At 37.2% G+C, this 21,348-nt stretch overlaps 1 protein-coding gene across 1 annotated transcript in view; it reads left to right on the top strand.

Moving 5' to 3' along the window:
- The window catches only part of LOC134534048 (dynein axonemal heavy chain 7-like), a 110,343-nt gene that overhangs the window by 68,519 nt on the left and 20,476 nt on the right, over positions 1-21,348 (top strand). The window contains 12 exon segments of the mRNA XM_063372013.1: positions 1,557-1,720; positions 3,167-3,357; positions 4,427-4,621; positions 6,922-7,040; positions 8,795-8,972; positions 11,476-11,704; positions 13,184-13,341; positions 13,939-14,169; positions 15,845-15,956; positions 15,959-16,061; positions 19,988-20,167; positions 20,613-20,830. Coding sequence (XP_063228083.1) covers positions 1,557-1,720; positions 3,167-3,357; positions 4,427-4,621; positions 6,922-7,040; positions 8,795-8,972; positions 11,476-11,704; positions 13,184-13,341; positions 13,939-14,169; positions 15,845-15,956; positions 15,959-16,061; positions 19,988-20,167; positions 20,613-20,830 — 2,078 coding nt within the window.

Below are 21,348 nucleotides of genomic sequence, written 5' to 3'. Positions count from 1 at the left end.
ATAATGATTAAAAAAATGGGCAAAATAAAGGAACAAACAACTGCTATTTTCCATTTGGTCATTGTCGAGTGCAATTTAAATTCTATGATGTAGGAAAATTAAATGGTAATTTTATAATGGGACTTAAACTTGAGAACAACAAAAAGCAGTCACCTAGCATATTTGCCTCACTACTGACTATTTCTAATTTTCTACCATTCTGTCAAACTTCTAAGGGGTAATTGTATAGGAAGATATTTCAATCGAAAAGTCAATCACATAAACAAGTCAGTAAAAAACACAAGTATTTTGTCATTCCTGAAAATCTGTATGATTCCACTATGTAAAACTAAAATTACTGATTTTCAGTTAAACGTAGGGTTACCAGACATCCTAATTTACCAGAACATAACTCTTTTTTCAACAGTTTGGGTGGTTTTTCTAAGAAACAAGGAAATGTTCTTTTTTTTTCAATAGAAGTTAAAGACAAAATTTTTGCACTTTCATTTTTTTTAATTATGTATGAATTTTTAAATTGCAGAAATAACACTGTTAATTTTTTCCTTTTTAATGCCTACTTCTCTTGTTGAGAAAACCTAAGATTCATTGACATGAAGTCAGAGGCCCCAATTATTCTGCATTTTAAAATCTTCAGATTTTTGTTGTTGTAAAAGTAAAGCTGGTTTAGGTTAGATCAAGTACATAAATAATAAGTTAAATTGTATTTTTTTTTGGGGATTGTATTGTGCCCTTGTAACATTGTAACTATTATGTGTCCTTTCTTTTACTGTAATTTAGTTGTACATGCCCTCTCGTGTTGTTACTCATCTCTGATAACCCTCGTTAAAAGTAATTGGATTGTAAGCTTTGAGTAAACTAATCAGTAACATATATGCCAGTGATGCTGAAAACCTTTACACCCTAAATGTTATACCATTTCATGTACTTAGTGAAAATCTTGTTTCGGTTAAAATGCATTTATCATCAGTTTTCAGGTAGGTGTTATCAGGGGCGTAGCCAGGGGGAGGGTTTTAGGGGATCAAACCCCCCCCCCCTCCCCCTTAGCACCAAATCTTTAATTAATTTCTTATTCATCACTCAAACAAATTTCATATTAAAATTAATAAAATTTTTACGATTACAATATTTAAATTTAAGTACCGAAAACTGCTAAAATAGCACTATTTTACACCTTAAAATCCAAATTTTTCCCGGGGGAGGACCCCCCGGACCCTCCGCTTTAATGCGGAGGGGGCCATGCTTCTTAACACCCCCCATACACAAATCCTGGCTACGCCACTGGGTGTTATGTTGTTATCTCATCTGAGTGCATGAGGAAGTTGGGGTTCTTTAATGTCAGGCCGAGTTAATCAAACAAATTAACTAAATTACGAACCACAGTTTTCACAAACAAAGGTTTTCCAGCTGTGTTTACCAATTACAGCACATGTTTCATGTACCCATCCTAGACAGCAAATACACCGAATCCAGTCGCTTCCAGAATGATCTTCGCGATATGGCACACCACAGTAGAGGCACTCTTCATCTGCACTGAGTGTGACGTTGCCACGGCGCAGGTACGCCCTGGAACACCTGTCGCGCATATGCCGGATCCTGGCGATGCCGTGCGGCAGCGGCCTGCTGGTGGGGGTGGGCGGCTCTGGCAGGCAGTCGCTGACGAGGCTGGCGACCGCCATCACCGGCTTCCGGTTCTTCCAGCCTGACATCTCCAGGACTTACGGTAGGGCTCAAGAGCGTTCCGAAAAATGTTCCATCTAATGTTCAAGTCGACATTTAAAATCGGATAATTTTCCCACTATTCATCGCCAAGCTACAGCAAGTAGGACTAACTCACAAAAAAAAATAAATCATGTGTGGAGCTAAGATGGTTCATTGAGAAATTTAGATTTGTTTTCTGCAACATTATTGCATATATTTGCATTTATATGTAACAGATAATCTGTGATCATGATTTAAAATTTACAATAATATGTACTCTATTTTTATGTGAGTGAGTATAATCCGTTGTATCAATAAACAATAATTTTCCAAACTTAAACTTTATTATTTTAACAAAATGAATTGCCATGTTTTTTTTTTTTATTGTCTTTCATTTTATAACTATTATGATTCTAAATACATTTCTCTTTTTTTTTTTTTTTTTTTCATTTTATTGTATTTTAGATTAATTTTTCTTTGACTCCTGTAAAGTACGGGGAAAAAAAGTTTCATTTTATGTTAATATTTGTTTAGAAAAAATATTCAATATTCATGAATAATTTGAAATTTGATTAATAAAACAGTAGGTAGTGCCTGCCTTGTGTGTAGTGCCCACCCCTCATGTAGTGCCCACCTCAAGTTGAGTCTGTTTAGTTTTTGTTAGTCCTGTCAGTTAGTTTTTGTCTTTAATGTATCAGTATTTGTGTTGTGTACTCGTATATATACAAGTAGGCCTGTACGAAGCTTCATATAAGTGAATCAATCTCAGCTCTTTAATATTCGATTTGACTTCATCAGGAAATTTACTATTAGTTTTATTTGAAGCTTTGGTTGTAATTAAAAGCTTCACTTATGATATGAAGCTTTGCATTTGTTGTAAAGCTTTAAAACATTGGAAGCCTAAGATTCACTCATGTAAATATTTATTTTATGTTTTTTTTTTTTGTTTTTTATGTTTTGCTTGAATAAATTTGGTTACTTAAAAAAAATTAAAAAATTGTATTTATGAATTATCTATTATAATATCATGCATGGTTCTTTTATAATTTTTATTGAATGATGTTATATATAGGGCACAATTGGTTAACCACGTAATCACTTCAAATATTACAAATGTTAAAGGATAATTTTTTTGTACTTAAATCCTGTATTTTATAAAAATTAGTGTCATTCAGCTTTGCCGAGAACAATGCTCACAATTTGATTCGACTTAGTGAATTATTTAAACACTCAATTTGATATTCGCTACGCATGAAGAAGAAAAAAATAGTATTCGCACAAGCTTAACAACAAGCCACTTAGTGTGGTTGCCACCTAAAACGGTAACAGTAACCGTTTAAGGTTGGTAAAGTCAGTTCCAGGAAAATGTATAAAACAAGCCATTCTCCAAAGCAGAGTTTGGAGTGGCTTGACAGTGTTACCACTGTAACAGGAGTACAGTCACAAGAATCGCACCCTCTTGCAACAGGGGCTAATGACTGGCGCGATGACCTGAAGAAAGTGCTGAAGCAGAGCGGAGGGGAGAACCGCGACACCACCTTCCTGTTGACGGAGAACCAGTTGAGGGAAGAGCTGTTCCTACAGGACGTCGACTCGCTGCTCAACACCGGAGAGGTGCCCAACCTGTTCTCCATCGATGAGCAGCAGCAGATATTTGATGTGAGTGGTTCATCGACTTGCGGAAACTACATTTCGATTTTTTCAATAATTACAGTTTGCAGCACACTTTCTGGGCATGTTGAGTATCGCTGCACATCTATGCAGCACTATCACACTGGTGGTGGTTTGGTTATTTGTTCAGGGCTGCCCAGAGGGTAAGTTGGTAGTACTGTGCTTCTTGTTAAATAACAGATTAAATCACATAAAAGTGGTGGTCAAGGATGTTTACCACAATTTAACTTTTTGGTGAGAAAGTAAACCCCTATATCAAACTTAATCAAAGAATTAACCCGAACATACTCACTAAGCCCAGGTAGCTAGGTCTTAAAATATCTCTGTGATCATGAGTGATTTATTTTAAATATAAAACTGTGCAGTTACTAAAGCTTAGCTAAATGATGTCCAATTGTCCCCTTGGGTCACTAGACAGTTATGATTTGTTGCCATGATGATGGATAAACATACAGTTGAGGAGCTGCAAGGTCGATAGTCAACCCTACCATTAACCCCATTTCCTACAGTGGCCACCTCAGGAAGCTCCTCGCCTTTGCGCTGAGTTTGCTTCTATATTTGGTAGTTAGCTGTGTCCTGGGGGCCTACAGCCAGGGTGTCCTTGCTGGGCAACGACTCTGCTGTCTGTGTCGCTGGTAATGTCACAACCCTGAGAGCCATTATGATCTTGTGTTTGCAGTTGGCTAGTGTTCGTTTCACTCACCTTCAAAATGTAACCTGGCGGGCTTTCCTGGAAATCCCAACCACCTCAGTCATCCCCACCCATTGTCCATCACCACTTCATCCTGCCCTCCATCATGGCATAGGCATCACTACTTTCCAAGAGCATACACAGAGTTTCATTTGTGGTGGGAGGGTGATATAATCTCTTTGCCTGTGGTGTGGTTTGCTTCCAAATTATTTCCTTTTGCTGGTGGGAATGATATATTTATTAGGATTTCTGGAAGTGGTGCTGGTCACAGTAGTTGACAGCTGTATCCCTGCAGTTACAAGTATTTTGGATGCTGTTTCCCTACTACCTGCATCTCATGCATCACACTTGTCTGTGATTCGTCAGATGGTCAGGCTCGCAGCCCAGGGCGGCAACAGGAACCTGGACATATCCGCCCTCGAAGTCTACACGTTCTTCGTGAACCGCTGCAGGGAGAAGCTGCACATCATCCTGTGCTTAAGCCCCATTGGTGCGTCCTTCCGCCAGCGGCTGCGTCTCTACCCCTCGCTCGTCAACTGCTGCACTATTGACTGGTACCAGGTGAGGCTGGTGCTCCAAATACTTAACACCATTTGAAGAAGTTGAGTGGTTTGTATGTTTGTTTCCTGTATGTAGTGTAACTTATTCAAGGTACAGATTTTTAAGCATTTTCGTGACTTGATAGTATTACAAAACATACGTGGAAACAAAATAAGTGCTGGGCAGCATCTAATACTTAAAAGTAAGTATGGGGCAACCCAATCCTCAACTATCATCAAATCCTTTGTACCTTTAAAAGATTTGATATACGAGAAAAATAATTGAAGGAAATTTAAAAATTCTAACACATGCATCTGTGTAGGTGACAAAGACTATTAGATGTATTTATCCCTACAGAAGCTATCAAAGAAATGTTTGTATCTGCCACAGCCGCAATGCTCTGGTAATGTTTGTTTAGCTTTGTAGGGAAAATTTTTCATTCAAAAAGAAATTGTTTATGTCTTAAATGTGAAAAATGCTTTTTTTTTTTTTTTTTTTAATAAAAAAATACTTAGTTTTAATTTTCTTCAAAACATATATTTCTGTGTTTTTGCTATATTTTGTCTTATTTTGAATTATTCATTATTATGGATTATTAATTTTGTTCAATAATTATTAGGTTTATTTTTTTATTCACTACAATAATTATTTTGCATACTTCTTCATTTTCTGTGTTATATTATTATGTTAATGTCTAATTTATGGAGCTTATTTTATTTCATTTTTATGTGATTATCACAGGAATAATGCTAATAAATTTTTTTCCCTGCAAGCCGTACAAACCAATGAAGCTGAACGGAAGAGTTTTTCCTCTTGAGGTGAAGCTGGAATGTTACTTAGCACTCTGCAACTCAGCACCGAATTCGTTTTCCACATCTCGTACTTATTTCACACCATAAATGTTACGTGTGAAGAAAATTGGCACATCATTGCACATAATGTACTTTTTAATTACTTCTACTAAGATAAATGGTTCACCTGGATGGCAGTGTAATAGTCAAGTTATATATTTAATATTTTAGTATGTAATAGTTGACTGGTAGTGGGAAATTTGTAAGTAATAAGTTGTAGCACCTGTTAATTTAGAGCTTCTTGATCACAATAATGTAAATATGTCTCACAGATTTCTTGAATGACACCAGGACATTTTGTATCTCGTACGCTATACCTACACATAAAGTTGTTTTTGTTTGTTTCTGATGTTTTTAGGCAGCAGTAGTTCTTACAAAAAAGTGTAATTCACAAATGCTGCTTAGAACATTCACTTATATATTAGTAAAATTCCTTTATCACTTTCACAGTAAGGTAGGTATGCTTATGTTCTCATGTTAGTATTCTATTCCAGGACTGTTTCAGTTCCTGCCTTAGCACACTCACTACACTGATACACCAAATAGCATTTAGACTTACGCTTACTCTAGGTAGGATGCAAGGTTGGCGTTTGGGAGTTTTCCGAAAGCAGTGTTTTGTTGTTGCTGATGGCCAGTGCCTTTGTGTGCAGACGTTTCCACAAACTTATTCCTCCAAGTTATGTGATTCCACTGTTTGTCCATCTTTCTATTTCACCTCGCCCAGCCTTTTACATCCTTATTCTTGAAGCTGGTTGGTTTCTCTTGCTTGTTTCCCCGTCCTCGCACCTTCTTTGTGAACTGGGTTGTGGGTGAGTGTAACGAGCCAGTACTCGATGTTAAGGGTATCTTTGTACTTTTAGTACATACATACTTTTTTTCAGTTCATAATCAAACAGTAGATATGTTTGAGTTAATTTTTCCAACTCACATGATCTACATATACTTACTGTTACAAGTGCTGGAATAATTAATAAAATTATAAATATTCATTGATAAATATTTTTTTTTAGATTTGAAACAATTTTTGTTACTTGGTTATTTATCAAATTTACAGATAACCAAACATTTCAGTGTTTTTTTATATTAAACTTATAATTTAGTCCCCATATTTGGATTATTTTATACATGCAAAATTACTATTTTTAATATCTAATTTCCCCCCCCCCTTTTTTTTTTCTCCTTCTTCCATTGACTCTATACTTGCTCTATTTTATTTTGACACTGAAAAACTGGTTTCTCTTTAAGTTGCAACAGACATCTCTCCCTTCATTTATGTTGAATCCATTTGATATAAATTTGAGTAATACTTTTGAGTTGTGGAGAGTAATACTTTATACTTTGCCTCACTCAGTTTGTAACTGCAAACTGCCCTAAGAGTACATGTAGTCATATTTTAAGTGCAAGTGTAGATTTGATATTTCATGTTCAGGTCTAGCGACATAGTCCAAGTGATGGTTTGTCTGGATCCAGGTTTGGCCCGAAGATGCACTAGAAAGAGTGGCCCAGAAGTATATACACGATGTTGATGTGCCGGAGGATGTGAAAAAGTTGGCCATCACAGCCTGCAAGTACTTCCACGTGACCTCCAGGTACATCGAAGTAGTTCTCTAGTCAGTATCTAAGAGTTTGCGTGTGTAGGAAACATTGGAAAATGCGTTAGTTGTGCCTTGGATTCTCTCTCTGTCTTTTGTGCACTGTAAGTTAAGCTACGAATTTGTCATTGGGCAAATGATCAGTCACGTGAAATTTTAAAACTTATTGATTACATGACTCTCTCTAGAATGCAACTTTTAAAAAATGTGTTCCCTTACACTAAAATTGGTAGTGATAAGCCAAAAGATACACTTTATTCATTTGCATTAACTCTTAACTCATATTTGGAGCCAGGTTTTCCATCTTGGATTTCCTGTTCTAATCCTTTGTCAAGTCCCTTGAATCATGTTTAATAAAACAGTATCATATAATTAAAGACAAGGTTTTATGGTATTTCAATTTTAATACAAAAGATTTCATTGTTACTGGTTTTTATTTTTATAAATGCTGGTCTTTTTATTTTATTTTTGTGAATCAATTCTCCAGCATTTGAATGCACAAGATGTCATAATGTTTGTAGTTAATACATTTTTACAACAGAATAGTGTCTTTTGGTACGTATTGCTGGAAGCCACATTTTACTTATAAAAAACCTTTTGGCAGATATTTTTGTGTTTCAAGTAAACGTCAGATACTGTAAAGTAAAAATGAGGCTAGAAGAGGTGCATTCTGGAATATACATAATTAATTTTTAGATTGTGCTGTGTCTGAATATTTTGTTACAAAGTACATGCTAAAAAAAATAATATTCTTTAAATTTAAGATTTAAAGAATATGATTTTAGTGTTTTAAGTTATATTTTGTTAAAATTATATTTAATTTCACAAACTGACAAGCTTTTTAATTTTAAGTATGATGTATTAAGGTGCATTTTGGTGTTATATGATGTACTGATTCACATTTGGTGTTATTTTGGTTTTATCGCAATACACCATAAAATTATGTTCCTAAACATAATTCAAGGGATTGAAGAGCCAGTATTAGTGTAGAAATTCTGGTGAAAGGCATCTAGTAAGGACACTCTTCCAGACTATAGGTGGTATGTGCCTCTTGGTGAGATTAAATTTTTGAGATGAGACTTATTTTTCTTTTAGATCAGTTTGAGAAACTTTGGACTAATATTTTGGAGAACTTGGGTTTGAATCCTGGTCTGGCCATTCTGATCTAAATTTTCTGTTTTTTCTCAAAATCACTCCAGGCATATATTCTGCGATGGTGTCTTGCAATTTCTTACAATTCAGTTTCTTGGTAATGATTGATACCTTCCTTGATATTCCTGCTTGTATTAAGTTTTTTTTTGTGTTCTAATTTCTTCACTGTTGATAACACAATTCTTCTACTGTTAGATTCCATATTTTATAAATATGTTTGTGAATGTCTTTTTTTTTTAAATCAAAATTCAAAGCAACTTTATTGAAAATTGTACATCAATTATTTATTAGTGAGACAGCTTTATTTTAATTTACTTGTAGTTTAACAGTGCCTTAGTTATTAATTTTTATGATTTACCTTTAAAAATGTAGTTAAAATAATTAATAATGATGAAAATAATAATTAAAAGTATGACAAACGTAGAAAGTATTATAAACTCAAAGTTGTGAATATGTTTTTCCAATAACTCGGCTACCTGTGCCGATACCTTGGTATCAGCAAAAGCTTGAATATCTGCAGATATCTGACACAATTGCGCAAGAAAAATTGATATCGGCAAATGTGAATGGTGTCTTACATTTTTCGTCTCTCTCTGCAGGGAGTTGTCCGACAAGTTCTACTCCGCCACCGGGAGGAGGACGTACGTCACTTCTGCGGCCTACCTGGAGATGGTCCGCTCTTACTCCAGGATCATGAGGCTGAAGCAAGAGGAGATATCTCAGGCTGAGCAGAGATATGCTGGAGGACTGGAGAGGCTCCTTTTTGCTGAGAAACAGGTGATTACAGTTGGTGCTCTTCAAGGGCTCTGGGGGGCTTGACACCCCCCCCCCCCCCCCCCACCGCCTTTCTGCAATGAAACCGTGGGACCAGTTTGGCTCCTTCAGGATAAAGCTGGACTCACAATAATCAGTCCCGTCACCCATCCGTCAGCCATCTGTCCGTCCGTCAACAAGCCGAGCGATTCACAATCATCCGCACGTCCGTCAAATACTTTTTCATTTTGATGCTGCCAACAGACCAAAAATCTTAAATACTGGTAAAAATGTATCTTGTATAGATATATTATATTGATGATAATGAAAATCAAGCACTTAATAAATTATTTAATTCTTTTCGCTCTTATATTTATTAAAATATTTTCAGTTGTTAAAAATATGTTCAAACATAATGTTAATAACATTTAGTGGAAGCAACTAAACAAATAAATCTATTTAAAAATCTTATTAAGACAGTAAAGGTCGCCAGCAAATACGTATCTTGCTAACATTTTGGAGATTATTTCATCCGTTCGTCTGTTTAAAGTTAAAGCTTGGTAAGGTTTTAACGGATGGACGAATGGAATTTTCCGGGCCATCTGATTGGCTGCAGGTTAGTGATTGACGGATGGGTCACGTACGGATGAGACGGATGATTGTGTGTTCAGCTTAATTTTAAAATGTTAACTGGTAAATATACTTTTTCAACCATATCTATACTGTTTACAGCTTTATAAATAATATACTTAAATAAAAAATTATATACATCAATAATTAATAAATTATACATCAGAATAACATTCCAGTGATTCCCCAATATTGAGCCTAATTGACTCAATATTTAGATACTAATAACTTAGTCTTGGTATTAAATTCATACTAAGTTTTTAATAATTATATACAATCGTCTTTCATTAATATTTAAAATAAAAATTAATCCAAAATATTTTTTTAAGAAGTTATATTTATCCATTGCAACTTTCCCTTCTAGCAGTGAAAAGGGAAAAAAGAAGGGATGGGGGGTATTTCCCCCCATGCCAACCCTTTGGATCGACCTCTGGTGCTCTTAAATCTGAAATTCTTCCGTTCGGCATATTCTGTAATTCTGCACTAATTGAGTCACTCACATTCAGATGGTTGGATTCCTTTTTTCTAGCAGGTTACAAATCACGTTTGCACAATATTGCAACTGTGAAAATAGTGTATAGCCATAGAAAGGCATATTACAATTTGTTTTAAAAATGATTCTCTTATATATTAATTTTTTGGTACTTCTGGTAAAACTAAATTGATGTTCGATATCTGGCATGGCCATGTTCCCGAATGTGCCTGATTGAATAATAGCTTTTGCTGTAGTAGCAATTACTAGAGACAAGATCTTATGGTTTTATTTTTAGTCAATTTTTTTTTAAAACAAAAAATATATGCGTTATTGTTTTTTTTTTTAAATTATTTTATAAAATATGTTTTTATTATTAACTCCACATGAATAGTGGTAAAATTTATATGCTGCAATTTTACGATAAAATATTCTTTGCATTGTAGTTTTAATAGATAACTTTTTTTATGTTTTGAATTAAGTTTGTGTTAAATACCACTTAATTCTATGATATAACTGACATTTTGGTGCTATTTCGTATGTTAACTTTCATTTTGGTGTTATGCTGTGTTTTGACATGTTTTTCAATATTATTTTGGTTTTATTGCGATTCACCATACAATCTTGTCTCTAGCAGTGATACTCTGTCGTGTTTTACTTTGCAAAGTTTTGCCCTGAGGCTGAAAAGATAGTGCTTCAAATATAATAGTGGATTCAAAACCACCTAATTAACAGTTCAGTGCTCATCAATATGAGTAATTCCGGGGATTGAGCTCGAACCCATAAGCCCTCACTCGTGATGCGTCAGCAGTGATGACCAGCAAGGACTATTATGTGTTGATCAACATGTCAAAGATATACTGTTAGACATCGTTTATAGTAATGCACTGATTTTATTTAAAACAGACAGGCATACGTATTATGGTTGTGTTAGATGTGTAGGCAATGTGCATGCCTGATGCAATGTGCAAATAAAGACGCATCTTCATTTTGCCCACATGAAAATGGAACATTTTAAAAATGTGTTCTGTTTGTGTAAGAACGTGTTTTATTCAATTCCTATTTTTTACAAACAAAATTTTTTTGCAAAAAACTAACTGCTAAAGAGTTAAGTTTACTGTTTATTTTTCTTTCAATCTCATTTAAATAACATTTAGATGTCAAACCACTAACTTTTTTTTTAAATTCAAAACTTTCCTTGGTATCATTTCAAAATGTTGTAAAGTTTTTATTTATATTCTTTGATGCCTTAATCATGGCAGATGAGAGAAGACCTAAATTTGTTTCAACGACCGAGTCTCGAAATCTCTCGTTGCTAGCCAGTTACAGTTAGTATAAGGTGTTGATCTCTGGCGAAACGTTTGAGCCCAGAACTCCCGACTAGCGGACTCGAGTGCGGTGACGACGCATGCGGGGTGCCTGCAGGTGACGGAGATGCAGAAGCGCCTGTCGGACATGAAGCCGGAGCTGGAGTCGCAAGCCAGGAGGACGACGGAGATGATGGTGAACATCGAGAGGGAGACGGCCAACGTGCAGAGGGCCTCGGCGGTGGTGCGCGAGGAGGAGAAGAGGGCCAAGGTGGAGGCGGATGCCGCAGACGTGCTGCAGAAGGATTGCGAGGCGGAGCTGGCGGCGGCCGTCCCTATTCTGCAGGGTAAAGCTTTGGAATACCTGGAGCTCTACCTGTCTGTATTCACACTGTGGTCATGCACACAGTGGCGTAGCCAGGATTTGTGTATGGGGGGTGTTAAGAAGCATGTGGTTTGAACCCCTAAACACCCCCCTCCCCCCCCCCTGGTTACGCCCCTGCATGCACAGAGTATATATTCATCCAAAAATAATGCGACTCTGAATAAAATGTGACCGCAAACTTTTTTTTTTATGTATTTACGTAAAATATATTATGGAGTGGAAATCCCAATTCATAAACATACAATTTGAAAATTATTTAAAATAGTAAGTTCATTCCATATTTACTAGATCTTCTCTGGTGTGAGTTTCATCAGTAGAGTGATTTACATGGCCTCTTTTGAATCATATAGAAGTAGTAAGGAAAAATAGGTATTGTGTATTATGGTGTTTAATAACTATTGGAAAATAAAAAAATAATATTTATATGAAATTAATAAATAAATATATCAAACTTATGTGCAATGTCATAGGCAAATATAGTTATTTTCGAATATGTAATAACTAATCAAAAGCGATTGTTCAGAAAGCAAGAGAGAGGGAGGGTTAAAGAAGATGAGGGGAAGGGGGTGCCAGCAGCCACAGTGGAGAGAAGTGGAAGGAACCCTTAACAGACTTCATGTCACCCTCTCCCTCATCCCACATTCCAAGTGTTATCCTTTCTCACCTGTCACGTTTGTGCAGAGTTTCAGGAAGCCCCATACTAAAGTGGCATAAGTGCTGATTGTGTAGTTTTTCAACTACGCAGACGTTCAGGAGGCAGTAATTAACAGTGGTCTAAAGTGGCATGAGTGATGTAGGTTAAGAGGCAGACCAGTAGTTTTTCAATTGAGCTGTTCCCATTGGCAAGATACAAGTTTGCGATTATAATGACCCCCACTTTTAGTTTCAGCAGTTTTGGTACAAACCAATGCATTATTTTCGAGTGAATACTGTAACTGGGTAAAACCTTTTGAATTTACCCACATATGAAGTTTTCCTGCATAACAATAACATGACATGTCAGTTTGCAACTGACATGTTAATACATGTCATTTGACCCTTTGTGTTCTTTGTTAATACATATGTCTAAATTATTGTGTTCCATGAGAAACTTCTTAACAGGGTTATACTGTAGTTCATTCTAACTAACATAAGGCATTGTGCTGTGACTTTATGTTATGAATTTGTGAAATGTGATGAAGGGAAAGAAATTAGTTAAGCAAAATCTATTTGATTATATGAATATATATATCTTTTTTAGTTTTTCCAGTTTTTGAAATAAAAAATTTTTACTCTTATCTTAACAAATGATTTTTTTTACAGCATTCTGAAGCATACATTTTTTACAATTATTTTATTGTTTGTTATTGTGTGGGTGAAATACAAGAAACATCTAAACAAATTCTTGACACAAAGTATAAAGAGCTAACACAATTTGACGATAGTTGATTGTGATTCGTAGATGCTATTTCTGCTCTGAACACGCTGACGCCAGCAGACATCACTCTGGTGAAATCCATGAAGAGCCCTCCAGAAGCAGTTAAGATGGTGATGGCAGCCGTTTGTGTCCTGAAAGACATCAAGTCAGACAGAATAACCGACCCAGCAACTGGTAGAAAGGTAAATGTGGATTTTTGTGTTTTCACTTGTTACGGCCTGAAATGATGTCGCGGGGTCTAAATTTGCCAGGGTCTTTGAAATTTAATTTCAGGTCTTCATTGGTGTGACTCTGGGCTGGCTGCTCTGTTCACTCACGGCACAGGTTGTGACAGCGTGATTGGTGCACGGGGCTGGCGCGTTGCGCCACTGGCATGCAGATTGGACAAATTCTTTGGCCCCTGGTCGCAGTTACTAGGTCGTGCTGGTGCAACAGGACGCGCGATGGGGCCGTACGCAGTAGTGGAGGGGAGGGGGAGACTACTCAGCTGTCCTGGTCAGATTTTTTGAAGTTTGGTTTCAGCAACCTCGGATTGCTCTGCTAGGCGAGGTTCGCAGGATTTAAGCGGAAGATTGAGTCATTTCGGTGCTCTCACTGGGGATATGTGTTACCCCTCGGTGATGACGGAGTGGAGGAATGAGGGAAGCAGTGCGTGCATGCAGGAGGGAGAGACACAGATGTCTGTAGCCAAAAACAAAAGACGTTCGGTCAGTGTGGCTGTGGCTGTGTTTGAAAAGTGCAGCGAGCGCAGCTCAGGCAGTGTCGGCGCTGGACCGCAGGTACTGGACTACTGGGGGCCGAGCAAGAGGGTGCTGGGAGACATGGGGTTCCTCCAGTCGCTGAAAGACTACGCCAAGGACGAGATCCCGCCCGTCATCATGAACAGGATACGCACGGAGTACCTGCCGAACAAGCTGTTCCGACCCGAGATCGTGGCGAAGGCGTCCAGCGCTGCAGAGGGCCTGTGCAAGTGGGTCATCGCGATGGACAAGTACGACAAGGCTGCCAAGGTACTGTCGAGTTGGCTGAAATGCTTCCTTCCTTATGAAACACTTTGCTCGCAAGCCTGTTTTTTTTTTATATAAACCTATTTTTAAAATTACACAGGATAAAGTTGACTTTTAGTCTCAATACTGTGATAACAATTGACAGAAGGTCAAAGTTATACTACTTTCACGCAATGAGTTCTGCGATGCAATAAGATATTGTAATAAGAAAATTATTTTCAGGATTAGATAGCGTGCTAAAATGAAAACTAGCTCAAATTCACGAGAAAATTTAACTAAAAAAATTATCCTACATCTATCATACCGTTAATTTTTTTTTTTTTCATTAATTCACTACGATAGTGTACACTGGAAATCTTTTTAACAAATTAGTTAAAGAGACTTTCTGGTAATTTAGAGTACCATCGGCCCCATGGTATCGGAGAGTTCTGTATGTATTTTAGTAAGAAAGTGTAGGGTAAAATCAAACATTGTAGATCAAGTAAAATTTTTTCTTTGTTAAAAGCCTGATTGTTGTGTCAAATGATTGTTTATTAAAGTAAAGACAAGTATATTATCATTTATTGCATTACTGTACGATTTTTCTGGATTATTGAACGTCATTACAGTTGTAACAAGAATACCAAGTGAAATGTAACCCCCTAGAAAACAAGAATCACTTATCTGGAATAAAACCAGACAGTAAGATAAACTTTGAGTGACCTAAAAATGCAGGCAGGGCAGTAATGCGACCTGGTAATGGGAAATACATGTAACAGTTTTTTTTATCTATACTATCTAAGCTTCTGCAAATACATAATATAATTTTTTTATTTGACTCAAATTTAAAATTGAATATCACAATATCCATGAATATGAAATATTTTTTTAAATCGAATATTGACGTATGGGTAAACTTTTTTTTTCCCCCACACTTTACAATAGTCCAAGGAACATTGATCCAAAATACAGTAAAATGAGAGAGTAATTTAGATGCATGGAACCATAATAAAGAGGTTTAAAAACTATAGAAAAAAAACCAGTCAAATTTTAAGTTTGAAAATAGATTTGTTGATTGAACTAATTATTTTCATAAAAAAAGAAAGAATAAACAATGTGAATAATATTGCAAAAAAAAAAATTATCGATAAATCATCCTAACTTTGTTATGATTTTTTCTTTTGTGAATCAGTCCTACATGGTGTAGGCTTATCTATTGGTTACAAATGATTAGAAAATATTTGTATGTATTCAGTTTGAAATGTCAAAAATCGAGTATCAAATCATTCGCGAATACATACATAATATTTCGTGAGTTGCCGCAGACGCCCACGCCGTGTGGTGCCCTCGGAGGTATTCTATTCGAAGAATGCTGCAAGGGGTTGGAAAAAGTATGGCTGGAGGACGAAACAAAATCGTAACTCTCTTCGTAGGCACAGCGTAGAATTTTTATTACACGTTGTTCGTTAATATTACAATTTGATCTGAAACTTTTGGTCTGAAACAATATTGGGACACCGCCTTCTTCCTCTGTCCTTCTCCCCCCACCCCAACAGAACAGACTGGGGCTTGCCTCGGGGGCGCGGAGGTGAGCGTGTGCGACGGGAGCCGTGGGTTGTAATCGCTCGTCGGGGCCGACGTGACCTCAGCCAGGCATCGAAGCGCGTGCGGTGCCGCTGAGGCCGGTTGTTCCGGGCAGGACGTGGCGCCCAAGAGGGAGAAGCTGGTGCTGGCGGAGGAGAAGCACCGGGCCACCATGGAGCTGCTGGGGGAGAAGAAGGCCGAGCTGGCGCGCCTCGAGACCGACCTGGAGGGGCTGCAGGCCGAGCTGGGCAGGGCCGTCGCCACGAAGCGCTCCCTGGAGGAGGACATGGAGCTGTGCCGGAAGCAGCTCACCGTCGCCGAGAAGCTCATAGGTGGATCTTCAGTCTCCCCCCCCCAACCGTAAACAGTATCTTCTGGTACTTTACCAGCAGTAGCGTAGCCAGGATATGTGTATGGGGGGCGCCCCCCCCCCCTCCTAATAAAGCGAGGGGTCCGGGGGTCCTCCCCCGGAAAAATTTAGATTTTAAGGTGTAAAATAGTGCTATTTGAGCAGTTTTCGGTACTAAACTTTAAATATTGTAATGGTAAAAATATTATTAATTTTGCAATAAAATTTTTTTTGAGTGATGAAGTAAGATATTAATTACAGATTTTTTAATCAATCCAAGTGCCTTGTCCACGTCCACTCAAAATCATAAATTATGCTCGAAGCTCGACAATACAACAAAAAAGGAATAAAAATGGTTGGGTTTCGGCAGAACTGGCCTATTCCTGGAAACAATTAGCTTTAGCTTGAAGAATTACCCAGTCACCACCTGCTTATAATTACCGCGCTGGTTAAATACACTAGGTGTAAGATATTTGAAATCTTGGGACCCGTCACGGCGTCACAACCTTATAACTTCTGCTCGTGACATGGGTAGGGGAAGGGAAGGAGAATCGGTAGGGCTTGCTTACTCTTCCCCTCCAGTGCAGTGGCCGGTGATAGCAGTAAGACACCCAGGCTTTTAGCTAACCTGCTTTCAGATAAGAAAAAAAAAGGGGGCTAAGGGAGGGGGGGGGGGGTTAACCCCCCCCCCCCCCCCCCCCGGACTACGCCCCTGTTTACCAGAATATTTCCGCGAAACCTGGAAAACTTACCTCTTTCACGTAAACACACGCAAATCAATTTTATTTACCTTTTTGTGCAAACAGAATCAAATTTTAAAAAAATACATATTGGTTTACTTTTAACACTTAATGACTTATGAAAAATTTGAGAGTTGGGTAGGACTCATGCTACCCTCTACCAACTGATATAGGAACCTGTTTTTTCGTACCATGTGCGTCTCTGCCTGAGGACGGGAGCAGATAGCGGTTCCCGAAACGTCGCTTGTTTCTGGTTTGGAAAACTATTGTGTTTGTTTCGTCTTTTCATTTTGTCATGTTTTTTTGTCTCGTTTCAATCGTTGTGCTGAATTTTTTTGGGTTCAATATTTTTGTGCTGTCATTTGTGGGGCTTTTTTTTTCCTTCATTTTTTTTTTCCTTCGTTTTTTTTTTTTTCGTTCTCTTCTGTTTTGGAAAACTATTGTGTTTGTTTCATCTTTTCGTTTTGTCGTGTTTTTTGTCTCGTTACATTGTTGTGCTGAATTTTTTGGGTTCAATATTTTTTGTGCTGTCATCATTTGTGGTGGTTTTTTCGCTCTCTCAGTCCATTTTTCTTTGTTTTTCTTTGTTTGTTAACCATATTCCTGTTATGGAATATTATTTGGTTTTTATATCCTGTTGACAACAGCAATTTTTTGCTTAATTTGTGTTTTTGTCTTTTGGGTATTTTTTAGTTTTCTTCTACAGACATATATGTGATTATCAATGGTTTATGTCCAAAAGCTTACACCAAGTCATGCACTCCCATTGCACAAATCTTTTAAAGATAAAATATTCTTGTTTAAACAGTATTTACCAATCTGCAGAAAATAAATTGTATAATGTATATCAACCTATCGTTAATTACATAAATCTATGTTTAATGAATAAACGGAAAATATTCTGGAAACAACTTTTTTTTTTCCTCCAGAAAATGTTCTGAACATAAATTTTCCCACTTACATCTCTACTCTACTGGTTCACTCGTGCTTCAGTTACCCGTGAACTGGGAATGAGAGTACTGGTTCTAAACTAGGCACTTGCAACTAACCGATCTTAAGTTTCCGTGTTTATCTGCTTTCCACTTGACATAAAACATATTTTTTTTTTCATACCCATGTTCAGGTGGCCTTGGAGGAGAAAAATTGAGATGGAGTGCCACAGCAACTTTGCTTCAGAAAAATTTTGATTCCTTGGCTGGAGACGTACTTATATCATGTGGGATAATTTCCTATTTGGCTCCATTCTCTGCTGCCTTCAGGTGAAAACTTCCAACATTCTTATGTGTTTTTAAATTACTGTACGTACTGTACTTATTTTGTAGTAGTTTGTGTTAGAACATCTTATAAATGTCTCTTGGTTTGCAGTTGTATTCATGCAGTTGCGAAAACCTGTAGGATTTCCGGGTTGGGATTACATTTTTACTTCCTGTTTCTCAGTTACGATTTTGCAAGAAAGAGGGGCTTTTTGATTCCAAGGAGGCCTGGGCCCACCTTTGAGATATATTTCCATGAATTTATGTAATATTGAATGTTATAAGCAGTTTTATTTTGTTAACAAAAATATGTGATTAATAAATATATTACTGCCATTGAAGTTCGGTTGTAATTTTAGCCAGAATTCAAATTATTAATTTCAGTACTTCTGCATACACGACATGGGGCAAGAGGGGAAAAATTACTTAGGTATCTTCAAGTCTTGCCATATGAGAGATTTTGATAGTCCTGTCATAGATTTGTTGAACTCAAAATGTTAAAAAATTATTTTAATCCTTTCCATCACTGGCATCCTTTGTATTATGAAATTATTTTTCCAGCAAAAGGGGCGTAGGTAAGTGTTAAATGAATGAAATAATTATTTACAAAGAGAGAGACACTAAATTAATGAAGAACATAATGCAAGTATAGTATCTAACATTTATGTTTTTATTTTTATTTCTTTATTTAAGAATTAAGAGTATATAAATAGTAGATAATGTAAGCTTAGATCATCTTTATTTTACTCTCCAATGCATATGTGTGTGTGTAAAAGGTACTAATGTAGTAATATATCAATAAGGTACCAGTACAATAATAATTTTTTTGTGTACCTGTGTCTGGGGTCTGAGGCTCTGGGAGGTATGGAATAAGGTAAGCAAGGGACCCCTATGATCCTCCCTGGGAGAAAAAATGATTCTTGAAAACAAATTTCAGGCTGTTTAAGTGATTTTTTCAAAACCTGAAATTCTTAGATAAATTGCCACTTATAAAAGATGAATTTTTATACTACCACCGCTTATGATTATGTCCAAATTAGTGTCCAAAAAAAAAAGAACACTACTCTCTAATTCTGCATATTCAGTGGCAATACATTGAGTCATACTTAAGTTATGTAAAGCTGATTAATGATGTGCATTATTATTAAATAATTTGTTTCTAGGAGGGAGTTATATACCCCACCCTGCCCCTCTCTTCTATTCCCTTGGGCACCAATGTTTGTTTTGCTAACCTGTGACAAGAGCTGACCCTTATATTTTCAGTCAGGAGGAAAAAGATAATTGCCAGAGCTGTCACATAATGTAGCCAGTGCAGCTACTATGCTAGGGGGCTGAGGGCTGATGTGGCTCCAGTAGACTGCAATGTTATTACCTAACTGACAAATCTGCATGCTAGGCCTGTGCAAATCATAGTTTTTTTGAATCTAAGTGAATATCAAATCAAATGTTTGAAATAGTGGTGAAGTTGAATGAAATTTCAAAGTTGTATTATACTTATTTTATAAAATACAGGAATAAAAAAATAAAAATGATTGTGTAACTTTTGTCATGTTTGATCTGATTAACGTGGGCTTTATATGTAATAACATTCAATAAAAATGATAAAATAACCATGCATAGTATTAACATTGAGCATTTGTAAAAGCGAATGGAGTGCCAACTCTTGATTTTTTTAAGTAACCAACTTAATTCAAACAAAACATATACAACAAAAAAAAACTAAATATTTTGATGAGCGAATATTAGAAGGTACCTTTGATTGATTTGTTTGGTCGTAGCTTCGCAACAGGCCTACTGCCCACCAGTTTGATGTCTTGTGCGTAGAGGTGAACAGGATCGTAATGCACAAGCCAGTGTTGCCCGTAGCACTCCCGTGCCTTTAGTTATTTTGTGTTGTGTGTGGGTCTCCCTCGAAGGAACGAGTGCGTGGAGGACTGGCAGAAGTACGTGGTCTCCTTGCGGATCCCCAGCTCGGACCGGTTCAGCTTCGCCGGGGTGCTGGGCTCCGAGATCAAGATCCAGAGTTGGAACATATTCGGGCTCCCCAGGGACGACTTCTCCACCGACAACGCGATCATTGTCGACTTATCTCACAGGTGTGTCTTTTTGGATCGTGCTTTTTTTTTTTAACTGGGTTAAAACCTCCTTATGAAATGATTTTGGATCACGTTGACAACTCGCCGCCTGAGAATTGGAGTGTTCTATGTCCATTGAAGTAGGAACTGAGATATAAGCATTTGAAAGTTCAAATAAATATGAATAGCATGACATAGAGCAAAATAATATTGGTCTTAAATTAAGAACAAACATTTTTATGTGCGTAGACGTGTGTGGATATAGTACAAATGAATACTAATATTAATTTCGTGTCCATAGCATAAAAAACCTAAAAAGTGGACATAGAACACTCCAATACTCAGGCGGCGAACTAATAAACCTAAATATTGGCAGTGAACAGGAGTGTTACAACAGTTACTATTGCCGGGAGGGTCGGCAGGCGGGCAGTGTTGGCTAGTCGCAGTGAGAGCGTCCGCTCCGCAGGTGGTCGCTGATGCTGGACCCCCAGGGCCAGGCCAACAAGTGGATCAGGAGCATGGAGGAGCAGCGGAACCTGGCCGTCGTCAAGTTCTCAGACGCCGACTACATGCAGGTGATAGAGAAGGCGTTGGAGGCGGGCCAGCCGGTGCTCATGGAGAACGTGGGCGAGGAACTGGAGACTGCGCTGGACCCTCTGCTCGCCAAGCAGATATTCCAGCAAGGTGGGCGTTCCGTGAGCGTCGGTAGCAGTCAGAAACATCACTAGTCAGTACTGCTCCTGGCCAGTTACACGTTGGTGAAAGAGTAGAAGGCAGCAGAAAAATTCATCGAACCCCAATGGTATCATTATATATTTATAAGTAAGTAGGTTTAAAGTTTTTGGTTATTTAAACTTTGACAGACAAATTATTCAATTGAATTATTTTGTCATATCTGGAGGAGACATTTGCTTTGAAATTGTTGAACCAACCATGGTTGATCAATTAGGTTTTAAATGTTTTGTTACTCCAGTTTATTTTTAGAAGTCAAGAATTAACATATTTCTGTCAAATATGTCCTTGACCTCTTAAATAATCCCGGATGTAAACAATTTAAGGTGAAAGTTGCCTACATACACTCAAACCATTGGTTGCAAAATAGAAAAAAATTAGTTCAGAGTATGTTTTACTGCTCCACTGAGTATTCATAATTTTCGGGGAGGTTTACAAAGTTTGTGAACAATATGTTTTACAAGTTTAAA

The sequence above is a fragment of the Bacillus rossius genome, chromosome 7 (genome assembly GCF_032445375.1).
Source record: "Bacillus rossius redtenbacheri isolate Brsri chromosome 7, Brsri_v3, whole genome shotgun sequence".
In the NCBI taxonomy this organism is placed as follows: domain Eukaryota; kingdom Metazoa; phylum Arthropoda; class Insecta; order Phasmatodea; family Bacillidae; genus Bacillus; species Bacillus rossius.
Note: the sequence above shows the minus strand (reverse complement) of the source record. Positions and strands in the feature narration are given on the sequence as shown.